The sequence below is a fragment of the Anarhichas minor genome, unplaced genomic scaffold (genome assembly GCF_050575085.1).
Source record: "Anarhichas minor isolate MPS153535 unplaced genomic scaffold, ASM5057508v1 ptg000006l, whole genome shotgun sequence".
Classification (NCBI taxonomy): domain Eukaryota; kingdom Metazoa; phylum Chordata; class Actinopteri; order Perciformes; family Anarhichadidae; genus Anarhichas; species Anarhichas minor.
The window spans coordinates 4540638-4559536 of NW_027466452.1; the positions used below are offsets into that span (position 1 = coordinate 4540638).

Sequence of the window (18899 nt, forward strand, 5' to 3'; positions counted from 1 at the left end):
TTTTTTATGGCATTTTGTGGAGCAGTTGCTGCTCCTTCTGTACGGAGGTGTGCGTGGATGCGGAGCCGAGGCGATGGGGTCGTGACGCGAATGGCCTCACAGCGCTGAATTGTGACAAGTTTCCATCCAGTGAGTGACATAAAAGTCTCAATACCTGGATCTGATTTAGGACCACATATGAAAGTGGCCCATATCAGAATTGCAAAGATCAGATTTCATGTGATGTGTGCTGTTCACACTGTTGTGTGTCAATTATGCGCAAAATCACATTTGGGCCACTTTTGCCTGCAGTGTGAACATCACCTGAGGGACATCCTGTGGCGCTTTAGACCTCTAGTAGCGCTATGGAGCTACTTCTATTGTTTGTATGTCGTGTGCACAACACAATACCCGCGCCAATGTTTTCTCTCCATTCCACTGATCTACGGGCCAACATATGCTGCAATGCACCAACAAAGACAGGGAGGGCGAGACAGACTGCGAGCTGGTGAACAGATATAAATGGTAAATGGACTGCATTTATTTAGAGCTTTTCCAGCCTACCGATCACTCAACACATGCCAATATGCACCCACAGTGATGGCAGAGGCAGCAGCGCGAGGTGCCAACCGGCTCATCGGGAGCGGTTAGGGGTCCAGAGTCTCAACCAGGAGCCTTGTGATCGCTAGGCAACTCCTCTACCTCCTGAGCCATGCCGCCTCCATCAACAATGCTGCATTTTTAAATACCGAAATGAGGGAGGAAACATACTCAACACATTTGTTCGAGCTTGATTGAGTAACATGGAAACATAACTTTTGTTCGTTTGCATGAGGACATTACTGGGCGCCTGTAATATTGTATGTATGTATTCACATTTGAATATTGCCTGGACCAATATGACATGTGCTTTGAGTTTAGGTTTGACTTTTGTTTTCCCTCTCTGTCTCTCTCTCTCTGTCTCTGTCTCTGTCTGTCTCTCTCTCTCTCTCTCTCTGTGTCTCTCTCTCTGTCTCTCTCTCTCTCTCTGTGTCTCTCTCTCTGTCCCTCTCTCTCTCTCCGTAGTCTCTACATGAGGCGATGATGAGCATGCTGTGGTGTTCAGGGAAAGGTGACGTCATCGATGACTGGTGTCGGTGTGATTCCAGTGCCTTCGGCGCCGACGGACTGCCCACCTGCGCCCCTCTTCCCCAGCCTATGTTAGTAACTTCATAAAAAGGACCTTTCTGCAAACTGGTACCATCCGTCGTTTAACTGGCAGACCTCCATCTCATGCCGCGATGGTCTCAAGCCATCAGGATGCACGTGTACACCGGTTTTTATTGCCGCCAAATATTACAGCCATGGGTGTATTGCTGAATGGTTGGGGTGGGGGTCTTAAAATGTGTCCACTATCGCGTGGGAGTGCTTATCAATGAAAGGATTAGCTGAATTGACTGGTTGGCATGTACACATGGGTCCAGACGCTACATAGCTGCAGGTCACTGCTCTTGAGTAAGTCCGTCATCAGGGGGAAAATCGGCTGTATTTCCTGTTGGCCGGACGTGTTTTGTGACTTTGCAGAATGTCTTTTCACTGTGACGCAGTTAACCGTGAATAATGTTAGCCGCCGGTTGAGACTGGCTCGCTGACAGCATCTCTGTCTCTCTGTTGCCAGACTGAAGCTGTCGTACACCTACGAGCCCAGCAGCTCATTGGTCATCATGGAGTGGAACCACACCGAGCCGCCAATCGGCGTGCGGATCGTCGATTACCTCATTAGCCAGGAGAAGGTGACGGAGAGGACCGACCACTCCAAAGTTGAGACAGGTACGTCGGCCCAGAGCGGCCCACATCCAGAGTTTTGGCCATTGATGATGATTGAGGACCAAAATTGTAAATTGGCTAATGTTGCCAGGCGACCAGGGATGCCAGTTTTAGTAATGGTTAGTGCAAAAAAGAAGTCATAAATCAGAATCAGAATGAGAATCAGATATATTCAGTCTAGACCCACTAGCAGGGACCATCATTCTCTTGGATTGGATTTAGCTCAAACCATAAACCCGCCAATTTGTCAGCACCGTGTGGCAGTATGAGCCTAATTAGTTTTATCTGGTCTATTAAACCAACCGGAAGAAATCTCGTACATGCAGGCCCAGATTCACACATCACTTCATTTGTTATGGCCCTAATTCTGTTGTAGTTTTTAAGGCCTCCACAAGATGGCGGTCACCAGTAATAATGGTGATGGGGAAGTGAAGTATTTAGTTTGTGTATTAGACAGATTTCATAAAATATGTCATACTCAATTAATGTAATGCAGTTTTATCTGATGTACTACAGTAATTGCTTTCAGAGAAGGGAGTCTTGCAATTTGTCATAGTGGACAAATTAGCCACATGACAGCATGAAACAGTCAGATGTGTGTTTAAGTGATTTCAAAGGGTTTTAACTGTTTGCACACTTCCATGAGGATTAGTGTTTTGTTTATTCTGCTGTTTTTCACTAAAAGGAGGAAATCATATAAGCAGCCACAGGAGGGGTGTGTGTGTGTGTGTGTGTGTGTGTGTGTGTGTGTGTGTGTGTGTGTGTGTGTGTGTGGTAGCTCTGTCATCCATAACAGACGGACTTATATGAATGGGAGCTGGAATAACAAGGGGCAGTTTATTTTAGCAGTAATGAACCAAATCCATAATGGAGACTGTTACAGTGCCCTGCGAGGACCAGAGTTTGTTGTGGCTTAATGAGAGAATGAAGTGTATTATTTGGAGCGGTGAGCATCCTTAATCAAAGCAGCATATTCAGATGGGAGGAGAGCAGTGCTATTACAGAGGGAGATGAGATATAGGTGCAGCAGTAATGTTCTTCATAGCCGTTTGTGTTCTTTAAAAGAACTGGCACGGTAACATAACTTATTTCAGTCAGTATTTCCAAGGTTTACTTTTATTTATTTATTCATTTATATCTATAGGGATGGATAAACTATGACTCTGCCTCTTCCTCCCCTCTCGTATTGCAAGGGATACAGTATATTATATGTCATGGATTGCTGAAACAACAGCGTATAAAGATGTAACCCATGATCAGAGGGCATTCTAAATCATACTGGATGCTGCTAAAGTGCAACAGGATTTTTGTCCATTCCGGCCGTGGAGATGCACGTTTCTGGAATGTTTCTGAGTAAAACACAGAGGGAGAAGTGTGGATATATTTAAGATAAGATTATCTTATCTTAAATATATCCACACTTCTCCATTTTACGGGTGGAGAATCAAAGCAGGCATTAGTGACGGCTGTGTGGCTCCTGTACGTATATCTGTACGTTTTATTTGGTCACACAAAGAATATTATACGGTCAAACTGAAGTTCACTGTGCTGTATAGCATGCACGGTGGAATAACTCCCGGATCAACCTGAATGCATCCTCACGTGACCTCCTGCTGTGAGTCAGCTAATGTCCCTGATTTCACTCATTGTTTTTATCATGTCTTTGGAGGTACGAGCAGGATTTCAACACTTTCTGTAAAACCTGGAAAACAGTTCACCGATTTTCCAACTCATTGAAGTTGGAAAATGTATGTGTATGTAAATGACACTTCCACAGAGAAGAACATATACGTTTGCAGCGACTATTCCTGTCTCTCGCACCATTAGATCATCACTGAAAATGTCCTGGAAAAGTCCTGGGAAATGATGTTTAAAAAAAGAAAATCATATTTATTGCTTCGTTATTCAGTATGTCACTGCATGGCTCGGTTAACCTAGTTGGCTACACGGACACAATAATTGTCTGGGTCCCTGTTTACTACCTGTATGTCTCCCTCACTGCTCATTATGTAAAGTATTTCTCTTCTGTAATAAAACAGGTTAACTTTGTGGTCATTTGAGCGCACTATCATCTTGAAACTAGATTTCCACACACAGGGACTCAGTGAGTGTCTGAGCCTCATCATTACCAACCTACAGGCCCTCATCATCAGTCAGCTGATGGTGTGCATAAGTGGTACGCATTCCTGTATTTCTAAACTTAATTACCATTACCACAAACAAATAGCCGTATTAAAGCTTGGGCCTTTGTGGCTCCGGGGCAGTTACCCACTTTGCCGGGGTGTTAATGCAGCTTTACCGTCAATAAGCTCATGCTTCTTCCTTGTGGGAGTAAAGAAATGGAAAGTGTACCGTCAGTGGAACCTCTGTGCTAATGTATAGTGAAATGTAGGGGAGATTTATTTTCCAAACAGCACTGAAATATCACTTTAACGGCAAACGTGACCTTTCAGTTTACGTTTTTTGGAATTTTAGAACGTTCTTCCTTCGCCCTTTAAAGAGCTCACCATTACCACTGTGTTCCACAGCCCAAGAAAACAAATGTTTGTCCCATCCCCTAATTTGCGCTGTCAGAGCGATAAACAGGGAAGATGAAAAAGCGGTGGATGCTCCAGCATGACTTTCTGCGGTTGAGAGAACATCTTGGGGCCTGCAGTGCATCGATATATTGTTTACTAAAGACTTAAAGTTCAAACAAAGTTCTTATCTGGCCACAAAGTCAATCTTTCGGGGCATCAGAATGGTGCTTTGGTCCAACATCAAAGTTTACAGTTTTTGGAAAGAGTTGATCACGATCAGACGTATTGAAAGAAGCTATTTCTTTGTGACGCAAACAGGAACTGCTGCAGTCTGGAGTACTGATGAAGTCGTTACTGCTAAAATAACCTGCTGATGCCTCTTTGTTATCACTTTGTTGGTTGATACAGAGTTGTGTGAATGATATTCCAATCAGATAAGCAGTCTTACAGCTCCTGTATCTAACTGTATCTACCACGGAGCTTATGGCAGTGTTTTCATGGAAATTAGCATTGGTACTGGGCAAGACACGCAGGAACTGTGGCACAGGAATATTCCACTCGGTGGACTGTTTCTGTCATGCTGAGCTTTTCCAGTTTACCGATTCTGTTGCACTCTAAATAAGACAATGTGAGTTTCCATGGTGCTCTTTAGCCATCCTCATTAAACTAATGGGGGCTACTTTCTTACATGAGGTCTTTACTCTCCCTTCAGCTCCATGCGAGGGTAATTTCCTCACAATGTTCCAGCCAGCTTCACAGCTAATCACTTGCTTGTTCTGGGCCCCGTAAAGGATGGCACAGATATTGTGTCACGAACTCATTGGAAAAACAGACTCCAGCCTCTCCATTAATTGCTTCAAAACAAACTCACAGGCACACCGCTCGCCCGGGAGGTGCAATTCGTCACTGCAAAACCGAAGCAGAGGATGAATTTATCCGACTCCACTTGTTTGTTGCCTAAAGCCCCATTTTGTCCACGAGAAATGCATGACATTGCACTGTTAAAAAAAAAATAGCTGAGTTTACAACTAATCTAGTTATGCCGCTTGAGCAGTCTTTGAGAGTAAAAATGCCTTTTATATATAATATGCACTTTCATGTCTGCCTTAGAGTGTTTGCGGCTACTGTTAGCCGAGTAAGTTCTAGTTTTCAACATAAGGTCTTCTGGACCTCAATACTGTATCTTAATCCAACACATTCGCATTCCAACTATGACCCAACTATGACCCAACTTGACGCTCTGGGTTCGTTTTGGACTCAGGAATACTCAGTTTCCGCTTGTTCCAGACATAGTGTCTTATTAAAATAAACTTCTGTGTTCCCAGGAAACGTACAGTTTCTGTTCAATACATGCATGCAGTCTATTTTCAAAATAAACCTCCAAAGGACTTGGTTATGCTTAGGAAAAGAACATGGTTTGGGTTCAAATAAGTACATTTGTTATGCAAAATAAGTATGTCAGTTAAGTACGTTTAAAATAAGTCAACTTCCATTTCAACAGCTGTTGCCTGCGTGAAAATCCCGTGAACTTACTTAATCAATGTCTTACAATGCTGGACAATGCCTGAAGTATTTTCCTCTGATTAAGTTAGAAGTAGTATGAGAGAGATGAGCTCCTGATCCAATAAAGACAGAAGGACCTGTACCTTTCTGCTGCAGCACATTGATGCTGGCGAGGACTTTAGTCCACCCTGAATTGCAAAAGACCTCCGCATCAGTTCAGTCTGTTCAGGCTGTTTTAAAGTGCGGGGCAGCTGTTTTGACTTTGTGACCATACAGAGATGTTTGTTGTTGTGCTGCTGGTTGCAGTGTAGGGAGAATCCAGCATCCAAGTTTCTTCACTTTGGACGAAGTTGAAGTCCATCAAAGCTTCTCTAATGGGAAATAACATTGTATGTGAGGTCCTTTTTTGGCAAAAACACCCAAAATGTTTTTTTTCTTTCTTTAAAAGGACTGGCTCTGAAATAACAGGCCTAAAACTGGCCTCAGCTTTTGCCACAAAGTAGGATTACAAAACTATTGGTTTGAAGATGTATGACAAGATTTGCACTTGTGCTGGGATGTGCACCACATATGTTTCAGTTTGTACATAATGCAGACTTCTAAATGGGTAGAACTTGCATGTTTTGGTTTTATTTGAGTCTTTGACAAAAAGAGTGCAGGGCCTGCCAAAATACCAATTGAAATAAAGTTATCCATGATTCGTTATCCATCCCAAATATTGAGTTATAACATTTTATGGTAATATGACAGTTGTTATACATGGAATCATATAAAGAATCTCAATATAAATTAATTTGGCACCAACGCCCAAAGCCTCCAAGCGGTTTCTCTGGTGTTTTTCCATGTACCGGTAGCAGTTTGGCATACAGGAAGTCTTAACGTCAAAAGTAGTAGTATGAGAGCTGGTAACACAAGCATGCTGAGCATAGCCTACAGGTTTGCAGTAGTACTGGAGAAACATGGCAGTGAGTGTGACAAGGGAAAAAGGGAAAAACATATCAGTCACCATCCACACTGCTAAGAGTCACACTTTGTCCCATTAAATGATTTTCTACCACAGATTAAAGCAGCCGCAACAACATCGATTATGATCAACCTGTTTAGGTTATCAGGGTTCATCAGAGCACTTTAGCCCAAAACGGCTGCTGCTGGAAGCTGGAGCTGTAAAACCAAAACAAGGAGCTGAAAGATGCTAAACCGCTCTGTAGAGCAGAGGGGCAAACTATGGGTTTGTCACTACATAACAAATGTGCTCATGTAGCCCACTGTTGATATAAAGATATAGCTTTGAATGCCATCTCAATCACTGGCAGTTAGCATGATAATAATCAGTGCAATAGTCAAAGGGAGGGAGAAGGTGAAGGTTTTATTATTGTGCAAGGCTGTGTAGCAGCACAGGCCATGTACCGAAAGGCCAAAACACCACAGTCCAAATGAATCATTCATTTTGGCACTAATGTGCACGATAAATGTAATTTAGTTTAGCTGCAGAAGAAAACGGCTCTCTGATACAGTTGGAGGATGATGGAGCGATAGATGTGACCCTCTTAATGTAAATAAGAGTTTGCTGATGGCTATCCAAACATTTCCACCCACAGGAAAAGAATCTTAACTCCAAAACTGTCTCCTAAAGAGCAATGAGCGAGCACTGCATCCAGAGAAAGCTGTAGACTTGCAAATGTATTTGAACCCCTTCACCTTCTGCACAGCCGCCAGATAACACACAGGTCAGAGGATAATGCGGTTTACAGATCGCATTCTGTGACTTCTGGGTGTTAAAGTTGTCAAAACTTTTTAACGGCTCCCCGGCCAATTGGACTCTCCGATGTGAGAAATTGCCCGGTGTGGCTCTAATTATACAGAGAGAAAGCTATCCAGCTCTGGTCGGTGCACCTGGGCTGCATTCAAGGAAGATAGAAAAACAAACACGTGATGGGGGAGAGTCTCTGAGAGCTTCCCACCTCTGCATCTGGTCTTTAGCGGATGATCACTTTGGAGGCCGACACCCTGATCGTGAACACACAGGCAAAGGTGGCCCGGGCACGGTCGTTGGGTTGAGCTACGAGAGGGAAGAAAAAAGACCGCCGAGGGGGAGAAGACGAGCGAGGGAACGAGAGGTGGAAACAGAAAAGACAGGAGGGAGATTGAAAAATATGGGAGGATCTGGAAAGCCGGCTGAGCGGAGTGGTTTTGATTTTGGCTGTCAGTCTTCTGTCGTCCCGGAGAGTCAGGCTCACATGAGCTGATGTGTAATTCTCCACAGATCTCATCTTGGCTGCCTCTCTCTCTCCCCCGGCTCTTTGCTTTTCCTTCACCACTCCCTCATCTTTCCTCTCATCTTATGTTCCTCCTCTCCATTGCTTTTTTTCCCCTAAAATCCTTATCTCCTCTCTTTCTTTTCCCCTACTCCTCTCAGTCCTTCCAGTTGCCCCTTATCTGGCCTCCTCTTTCTTTACTTCTCTAGCTTTTCTACCTTCCTCTTTCCTTTTCTTGAACTGATATTGATTATCTTTTGATAGTTAAAATTCATTTTGCTGCTGCCCCCGTACATAGCAGTGCATTGCTTTGCATCCTGTCTATTTCTCCAAACTGGGGTGCATGCCGAAAGCCATCTACTGTATACACGGACCATGGATAAGTGCCTCATACAACCCCACTTCAAAACATCCAAACCATCCCTTTAAAGCAGCTTTTTATCACAACCTCCTTATGACATAGGAACTCCTAGCTCCATGGAGTCACAACATCATGTTTTACAGGATAATAAAAGGAGTTATGATTGATGTATGACAGCTGTAATGCTACTTTAACAGGCATTGATGTAACTGTGTAATGCACATCAAAAGGAATCCCCACCTCTAGATTCTCTAGATTGTTTTCTACAATTACATATAATGTATCAGTGTGGGATATTTTGATAAATAAGTCAGCTTAATATGGTTCTGTTGATGATGACGGGCCTCAGGGTTTTAATTGCTGTATAACTTAAGATGATGATATCAACCTTCCTAAACTTTAAGATGAGTAGATCTGCTATGTTTTGGATTCAGTGGTTTGTTATTTTTTCACATCTTCTCTCTTTCTCTCCAGTTTTTAAAATGTGACATGTCACAGTAAAAAGAGCGCCATGGTTTTAAAATCAGGTCCAAATGGATTGTGTCAATGTGATGGATGAGGAGATAGTGGGTGTACTCCATCCAGAGACCCCCCCCCCCCCCCCCCCCCCCCCCCCCTTACATGTGTCCTCTTACCTGTGTGCATCTCCCCCTACTCTAGCACCCATATAGCAGCAGGGGAAGTCAAACTGAAACATAAGAGAAGTGAATAAAAGCAGAATGTCTCCATCAATTCTTCACGCTATGGTCTGCATGTTAACCCGCTATCAATCATTTGTTCTCACACTTGTGCCACTGCTCGCGGGAAACTGCTTGATGCTTCTTCAATATCTGAAAGATTATTTCTTCCCCGAATTTAACCCCCGAATGGCTTGCGTGATAAATTCCAGAAGGACAGTCAAAGCAGAGCATCCGTTTACGGGAAAGGATCCGAACAGGCACTACTGATCATCTGTGAAAGAAACAAAACAAAAGACCAAATATCTGCCCTTAACTTTCTCCGGAGGTTCATCAGAAACAGATGTCGGAATATCCCCCCGTTCCTCACAAAAACATCCTCAAAGCTGTGTTGTTTGTACGCAGAGCATATGCTTGTTGACGGCTGCACGCTTGCAGTTGTGTATTTTCTTTAATCTTGTTTGTGGTTATGTAATATTAGATAAGTCTACATATGTACAGCTGCTGATTATAGCATCCAGGACTCGGCTAGATCTGGAGCTGACAACAGCTTGTTTGTGCAGTAATCTCTCCCTTAACAAGCTTCAGGCATCATAGTGTAAGCGCACACATATACACACAGGCATATGCACGGTCCCCGGCAGATGTGGGGAAACTTCTTGAGTAGGAAGTCTGCTTTAAGTCAGGGCACCGCTTGGCTGGACCGGCCTCACTGCGAAAAACAAACAGCTTTGATCACCCAGCAAGGGCAAGGTTTGCTCGAGGGTCAGTGGAACACAGGGGGGAGGGGCGACCGGAACATGTGTGTCACCCCAAAACGATTCCCAGCTTCCTCTCAGTCACCTCTGGTTGACCCGTCCCACCTGCTTTGTCTTCATCTTGAGTGATCAGAAGTTGGTTCCTTCATTTCATAATTTCCACACATAGGGGGAAATACATTTTAACCCAACCACATTGCCCTGCTTTGTCCAGGTTGCTGAGGAAACAGCAGCCCGGAGGCCCCCCAGCTCATGTTCTAGATAGATGCACTCAAAATACTTCCACAGGAAGGTGTACATCATGCATCCACATCAGAAGCCTGGATCACCTTTGCTGGCTATTTTTCAATGCATTGGTGGAGTGGTTCTGGTCTGTGATATATTCTATGATTGTATAGATAGTCAATATTCAGCCAGCATCTTCATTCATGATCAGGACCCTAAAAAACCTTTCATCTGGGGCAGCAACTCTCTTTCAACCCACAACGCTACAGAGTAACATGGACACGTGGAGGTGCTGACCCTCCAATGCAAGAAAAGTTCCTACAAAGGTAGGACTTCTTCTCTCAACAGTTCAGCCTCACAGCACATTGAGCTTTATCAAGTTTAGCAGCCTCCCCGATCATCTGATCCAACTTACAGGTGGTCATCAGTTGACAGCTCTGCATTTCTCTTTACTCGAGTGTCCAAGACACACGCTTCAGATCTGATGTTATGACTGCAAAATGAATCATGGAACCTTTGGCCTGATGCTCTGTGGCCACGTACACTTGATGGAATTGCATATCCTTGCAACACCCAGTGCATCTTTCCTTGGACAAATCCAAGTTCCTATTAAGTAGTTTGGGTCCAGTCAGATCAGTGCATGCGTATCCCCAAAAGAGAAGTGTTCCATGTTTCCATAGCTAGTTTGCCTAGCCAGGGCTCTATCCACCAAGGCATACGCTTTTGCCCATGCCCGCCTTCAATCACCCTTCCCTGGCCTGTGTCATGATCCGTCACCAGGCACTAATTAGCCATGAGAGACTCTACCAGAGGCTCCCTGTCAACACGGTGTTGCAAGGGGCTTTTAATGACCTCTAATAACATCAACCCATGAGACATTGTATGATTGACATTTGACAGATTCAAATAGTTTCACATGCTGTAAGCTATCTTATATGTTACATGCTTTAGGCCATTAAGAGCTCTGTTACTTTGCCCGCCCGCTTGACTAGAGAACCAACATAGCATCAAAGGACTGAGATCACATTGGAATGATTAATGCTTGTAATCTATTAGGGCACGCTATTGCTACACATTTGGAGGGACACTGCACCAAAAGTAATATTGTTTTAAGGCCTTTATTTTGTATTTGTCTTGCTTCCTTCATGTCTAAACTGCAATGCATGTGCAGTATGAGGCCTACCTTATCATATCGGCAACTTAAGTTGAAAGAATTTTATCAATGACCCCTAAATGCATCCTTTTTAGTTGCTTGTGTTTACATAAAAGATGTATTTAAAGTACCTTCTGGAGTAAGGCAATGTCTCCCCGAGGGGAAAGAAATGACAGCTCATCTCAGAGGAATGCTTTCCTGCCAGTGTCACACTTTGTCAGGGTACTCCGATTCACACTTTCCTCTGAGTTGGCATGACAAGGCAGTACTAGAAGAGTTCATTTAATAAAAATAAAAAAGGAATGTTCATTGAAACTCTCACCTAGCTCATAGTGTTGGTGGCACACATCAGGTTCTAGTCTAATTAATTGTGTCTGTTCCATATTATTTTATCAAACACAGCTGCGTTATTTCTGATAGCGGCTTTGAACTGCCAGTTACAAAACAGGACTTTGGCTGAAACCTTTATTGAAAAGCTGATGGGCCTCTTTGGGCATGATCATGAAGAAGATAAATGCAGTCTATGTCAGAGGCTAAACTGGTCTTGTAAATCAGTCATGTGGTGATGGAATTATTGAAATAAAAAAAGCCCTTCTCATGTCACTCTCCATGTGGATTTGTTACTTTTCCACACACAACCTTCACTCCTTCACTGAAGACATAGACTGAGAGTATAAATGCTGGATTTTATGAAGAACAGAGTCAAATACGTGCATCAATACACACGGTAAATCAATCATGTCTGTTGAGCCAAGATTAGATATTTCAAAAAGGAATTAAATATCAAAATAATGAACAAACTTGAAAGGTTTGTGTTTTTACCTTCGGTAGTGGCACGGGGCTCTAGGGATGGCAATGTTGGTCACTGTGTCTATGCTGTTTAATATGAGAAGCAGCGCTGCCATGACGTAATACCTCAGACTCTTTGGGGGGTCCGGATATGCTCCCACGGATACAAATTCTATACATTTTAAAGTTATGTGCATCAATCTGGTGAACTTTGAGAGCAAAGTCAAGAGGCTAGATCTTTGTCCTCCAGTAAACAACGTTATAAACAAGTGATGAGGAGTCGTGTAAGATCCAAGTCAAATAAGGAAAAGATTGATAATCTCAGACACTGGTCTTCAGGGTTGTCCTTATCGAACTGCCAGTAAAGACAAAAAGGATTGGCCTGTCAAAAGGAAAAGAAGAAGGATGTAAAACCACTACAGAAGCAAACTGACCATCATATAAACTCAGTCCACCATCCACAAATCCAGCTGTCCTTTTATCAGTGCTGCTCCTTTGGTGCTGAAAGGACAGCGGCCGACTAAAATGTCTTCACTGTGATCTTCACTGTCTTATATGAGGAATGCCACCAAAACTACTGCTCAGATCAAAAGACATTGTTTTTGTGAAGGGAAGGTTCACTGTGAAACTGTTGGCCTCGATAGATCGTAGTAGATTCACTTCATGGAAGGTGGGGGTCTGCGTGATCTGAATGGATCCCTATGGGGATTGTGCGTCACTCAAGTCGGTGTGAACTGACACATTTGTCTAAATAGAAGTTGGTTGCGTGAGACGAACGGCTGACAGCCTGAACACTCCAGGAGCACTTAAAACATGTTGTCAGTGTGGATTGCTCATACGAGAGGGGAGCTCGATTTAGACGGCGTGCGAGGTAAAGAGAGAGGGAGAGGGGAAAGAAAGTAAGAGATATATCATATAAACGCCATACGGCGTTTTATGGACCTGCAGGTTTGGTTTTATTTTTTTGTAACTGTTTAGTTGTCTACAAGGTATGCCGGACATGCAGCCCTCTACCCTTTTGAAGAGCCGCTGGTGTGTTATTGACTGTTGTATCCGCCTTTGTCCAAGGTGTTTCATTCTGTTATTGACGCATTTGGCAAAATTTACAGTTGGCGTGCGGAGCGCTCTCACAGCAACTGCTATCAATTAGGTCGGACGCACGTCCATCAAATTATAGAACAATTTATCGCCTCTCTGAAGATGTAATGTTCTATGAATTACGATTGCCGTGACGCAAATGGCAGCTCGGGAGCGCACGTATCACTCATCAATTGTGAGAAAGCACTTAGAGATTGGCGGGCTGTTTCTCTCTCTTTCACGCAAGGCCGTTTTTTGGTTGTTTTTTTTGAGTGACCTCAGGGCCATCCCGCCGTCTCTATCCTCATCTTCCTCATCCTTCTGCTCCTCCACAATTACCCCTCCCCGTCCAATGGGATGTGGGTCTTCAAAAGTTCAAAACAATCCTCTCTGTGTGGCCAATCATCGGGGTCTGGTAGTGGTTGTGACCAGCGCTGACGTGCCAAGAAACTACACTGAAGGGTTTGTCCGTGATGTTGTTGTTGTGTCGCTGGTCTCTTCGCCTGTTATTTAATGGAACGGTAGACAACCAAGTCCAGATGTTATTTGTTCAGGCTTTTACTGCCATATGTGTGTGTGTGTGTGTGTGTGTGTGTGTGTGTGTGTGCGTGTGTGCGTGTGTGTGTGTGTGTGTGTGTGTGTGTGGGTGTGTGTAGCTGCCAATTACAGCTAGTTACAAGGAAGCTGTCTGCTTTAACAGTAGTGGATGAATTCCCAGGCAGCCCATAGTGAAACCTGTTATAGGATGGAGAGAGGAGAACGTTTAGGCTGAAGTGTTTACCTTTACAGGCAGCGTGTGTGAGTGTGAGTGTGTGTGTGTGTGTGTGTGTGTGTGTGCGGCACTGTAAACCCCCCATTAGATCGCTCACACTCTTCTTGCCTCGCTCTTGTTTTCCCCCCTCCTCTCAGTTCATGGGGTTCATGATATGTGCCTCTCTAAAGCTGACTTCTGCTTCAGTGGATGACGACTTCTTTCACTGTAAAACATTTTCTCCACTACTCGCTTCCTCCATCATATTTCTCCACTCACAGGGCATCCTAAAGAGGACATCACCATATTTTCTCCACTGGAATGGAATCCTAGAGGGCACCTCATCACATGTTCTCAATAAATTGTTTGTAAAAAAGAAATAGCTCAACCTAACATTATCTTTCTGAGTGGGTTAGATTCAACACTTACTTTTTAACTGTAGCCATCCCCTCAGTCTTTAAAGCATGAAATTTATATTAATATTCTTATCTCACAAAGAAGGATGTTTATCCTAAAATGTTTTTTAGTTTTTAAGAAACAGGGGAACAACATGTTTCCATTATAAGCATGTGTGTGTGTGTGTGTTAACACTGAAATACATGAAAGTGAGTTAATTAACACTATTGTTTAAGTGTATTTATTTTATTTCCTTATAGGACTACAGGTCTAATAGACATTAAGATTCCACAGTTAAAACATAATCATCTTTAAAGCACCTGTCCTTTCCATTAAGGGGAGAAAAACAGCAGAGGATTGGCTGGAGGGGTTTACACACACACACACACACACACACACACATGCACTCAGTGTCCAGGCCTGCACAACTGAACTGACGACAGCAGGCAGGACTTCAAAAGGTGAGACATCCCATAACTCACATCAGTCTCCTGGCAATCCTTAATTTTTCCAACAAATCATCCTGTAAGAATGCTGAGGGTAAACAACTCCAGCTGAATGACAAGGTCCTCAGAGTGGTGTCTCTCCCGCTCTAAAGACTGGGTCTCCACGGTGTACGTCAACGCATTGCTCTGCATAGAACATGATGTTCCATTGCAAATGGGACTTTCACTGAACCGGACACAGATCCATTATCTTCAAAGGGACGGTTCATTTGGCGTTACCATTGGTCATGTTTGTTGACCTCATTGTACCACAAGAGTAAGTATGTTTCCATCTGCCGGTTTATACACACATATGTATACATCTGTGTATAGAAAACCTGAGCGGAAACAGCTAAATTAATAAAAACATCAAAAACATCAATTGTTATGATAAGTTTTACCCTCGACTGAGGCTGAAAAGTTGTTGTAACAATTCCATGTCAAGTTGACTTTTGAATGTTTCCAGCTGATCCATTTTTAATCCGGGAACCTATCAAGGGTTTGTTGAATATGCACCTGCATGATACCTAAATAAAAGAGTGAGGATAACTCTCCAAACATATTTGTAAAACATTTGGCGTCCTTGCTTGCTGATGATTCATTTAAAGGAACTGGACACTTGGGAGGAGCATTCTAGTTTGTGTATTGCAGGGAATCGACAGTTGGTTAATTGCATTTTACAAACAGGATGCTGAACTTTAACAAGTGAAAAGGATATGACCATGAGAAATGAGTTCGGCAAATGTATTGCAAGTTTAGCTGGAGTTGCTGGAGTGTTAAACTTCCACAATCCAAATAGAAAGCACTTTGATACAGCAGCATCTTGACTTGCACAGAGTGAATGTTACAGTCTTCACCAACTGAAGCGACCTGCATCGCCTCTAAGTAATGTAGCGAAGCGATGACATGCCCCCTACCTTTGAAAATACCACCAGGTTACCACTGTGGGTTGTAAGGTAGCTTGCTGGACATGATAACGTTTGCACTTCACGGTAGACAGCAGTTTGCAGGATGGGTTTAATGTGCGGTCAATAACTATTACTATTATTATTTACTATTATTTAAGATAATATAATTGGCATATATTATCCGCCGCTAACTGGAGCCAAACTACTCCATAGTAGTCAACCGCTGCTCCACATGAAAGCCCTAAAGTTGGACTGTGGCATCCATGAAAGTGCAATTTCATGGATGTCTGTCTTATTTCCAACAGGTTTGTGGAAGTGCCTATAGACGTACATCTTAAATAGGCAACATTTTATTTTTAAAATCATACTTTTAGTTCCACATTCACAGTATCTCCCAGAGTGATGGCCTGAAATCTTTTGATGCCCACCCAGGAGCTATCAGGCTAGAATGTCCTGTCTCAAGCAGATTTACTGATCTCACTTTAAAGACAGATTTACAACACTTCCCAACCGAACCTTGAACGGGTCTATGAATGTCATTCGGACGAGCCGGCTGGCCAGCCTGTGTGGTGGAGATGAAATGCGTGAAATTTTCCTCAGCCTGTTACACCAACTGTAGAGAATATACATATCAATATGTTTTGAAGAATCTGAGCTACTCCAAATGGGCTCATTTTGTCTTTCCAACAGTTTCATTCAGCTGCTGTTTTGCCACAATCTGTAATCTGTTCACGGATATAAAAGACATATTTCTCTGTTGTGTCATATTTTATCTCACTTAACATTGAAACTATAAGGGTTTTGATAGATAGCAATTGTGTTAGTGTCCATGCTACGATGAGAAATGGCTTTTCTTTTTCTGTGCTGTTGCTGACAGTAAATCAAAGATCTCCTTGCTCTAGTAAAGTTGTTGCATTCTTGCGGAGGCTTTTGCATCTATCCTTATAACTATAGGAGACACTTGCAACCTGGGCAGCGATTCATTATGACAAAATGGCTCAGGAATTAAGCCTATAAATTAAGTAATCCGCGCGAGGTCAGAATTCTTCACATGCTATTTTCTCAGGATTCATCCCGTTCTCAGTACCTCTCACAAGCTCGCCAGGTCAGCAGCCGTCAAGGGTGAAGTTTTGCTCTGATTCGTCTCCAGAATCAATTTCATTTTTTAAAAAACTGTCTGTCAGCAATCAACGCGGTAGAGAAACAGTTTGTTTCTTTGTAATTCTTTTAAAAGATGTTGAGTCATGTCTATAAATTTCATGGCAGCACACAGCGTCTCTTTTGACTGAGATATTTGTTCGAGTCGAGTTAGGTGCGCTTTCTGTTCTCCTGGCCAGCAGGGCCACCCACATAAAGCATTCCTCTCGCCATGACAGTAACCAGCAGGGTTCCTCAAACTGTTTTCACCTGGCTCTGTACCGCAGGTTCTGCTGCTTCAGGTGGTTAACAGGGGAGACTGGCAGGAAAGATGGGATTGACAGGAAAAGATTGGACAGATAAAGAGTGGATGGCAGCTCTTAAACCAACAGAGTAATATTGTTATGCGCCTCAGCCTAAAGTGATCCAAAGGCTCAAAGGTATTTTCAGATACCCATATCTGCACCAACACTTGTGTTTTAATGAGCTTATGACTTGTTAAAGGATTCATGAACAGTCGGTTTTGAGCCAGTCTCCCTCCTTTACGACATGTGAGAAAGTGGGTTGAGGAGTGAGAGCAGACGGGGATGTGAGTATGTGAAAATGGATCACCCATGTGTACTTGGCAAACAACTTTTTAATCACAGTCCATTTGACACTGCCAAAGGCAAAATTTGTTTCTTGACATCCGCAATTGAGGTGAGGCCAAACGTGGAATAAGGTTCAAGAGAGCAATATAACTGATTTTCTTCTGGACAGGAGGAGAATTCCTGTGTATCGCAACTTAGGGTCTTGTGTTTGTTGCTCTGGCTATCATTTTGGTTCGCTTTGAACACAGCAAACCTCTGAGACCTGGGAGAACACCAACAATGCAACAATGAAGGCTGAAAGAGCAACAGCTATGAGCGGTCAGGCTAAGGCGAGTATTGAAGGTTCAAAGTTGAAGTAGGAGGCTAGTCTGTAAACGTTGATGGATGTTTAAAATAAATCGGGTTGGGTTTTTTTATTTGACTGTTTGCCTTTGAAGTCTTGTAAACTTCAGATTAATGCCGTTCAATGACGCCATCCTCACAAAAGACAGAATGGCATTATTCATAAGATTGTTTGACTTTACTTTATGTTTTCATGACAAGCAACCTCCTGTAGCAATGTCATGAATAATGACTGTTGTCCCTCAGAAGTAAAGACGTTATATTGACAAAAAACCTCTTTGAGAAGAGGCGGATGTGGATCTCTCATCGCCCGCCAACAGTCCATGTTGGTTTTTATAATCAAGATCATTCCTTAACCCACAGGGGCTATTTATTTATTTTCTTTGTGCTGTTAATTTGCACATCAATATATTTTTTTCAAACTCAGACAGAACACGAATATGGCATTCTCAAAAAGCGACGTCAATTTTTTTTCAGAGCGAGGTCGATTTTTGGACACTGTATTGTATTCAATGTATTGGTTATTTTATATGTCCTTTAGCAACACCTAGTGGCGATTGTGAATAGCTGCACTGAACAGGAAGTGAGCGAAGTGTAAATAGTCAGAGTAACAGGAAGTGATGTTCAAGAAGTGCCGTGTGCCCATGGACTCATTGACTGAGCATCTCAGTGTTCAATCCATATAATCCTGTGCCTTGAAGTCCACAAAATCGGCTTCATCCGTAAGTGTGTTACTATTTACAGTTATATTAACATGTGTATATTCATATTTCTTTGGTTTGTGTTAGTAGCATTTATACTGATGTACTAGCTATTATTAAGTACTTACAAAGGCACTTACGTTTTGTATTGTTTGTGCTCTTTTTCAGTTTTACAAACTTATTACATATTTTCCACCATTAAACCTTGCAAATACAACAACCTGTCTGTTCCTTGGAGGATACGGTGCTGGGAAATATATTGTCAAGTTGGCTGTATAGCTGAAAACTACGTTTTACTAAAACAACTTTTAGTGAGGATAGCACAGTAAAAGGATGACCACCTACCGTGGGACTTTAAGGAGGATTTTCGGATAGACAAGCTACACTGCACTTCATCGCCATGGAAACTACTAGGTCAGTATGCTCCAGATGAAGGCAAAGTGAAATGCTCACAAGATCGTGTTGAAACAGTTACGAGCCTGTCTCA

At 42.9% G+C, this 18899-nt stretch overlaps 1 protein-coding gene across 1 annotated transcript in view; it reads left to right on the forward strand.

The window, feature by feature from the left end:
• Window positions 1–18899, forward strand: part of astn1 (astrotactin 1) — a 405541-nt gene that overhangs the window by 353249 nt on the left and 33393 nt on the right. The window contains exons 19-20 of the mRNA XM_076079850.1: window positions 1045–1178; window positions 1637–1788. Coding sequence (XP_075935965.1) covers window positions 1045–1178; window positions 1637–1788 — 286 coding nt within the window. The remainder of the gene's footprint in view (window positions 1–1044; window positions 1179–1636; window positions 1789–18899) is intronic.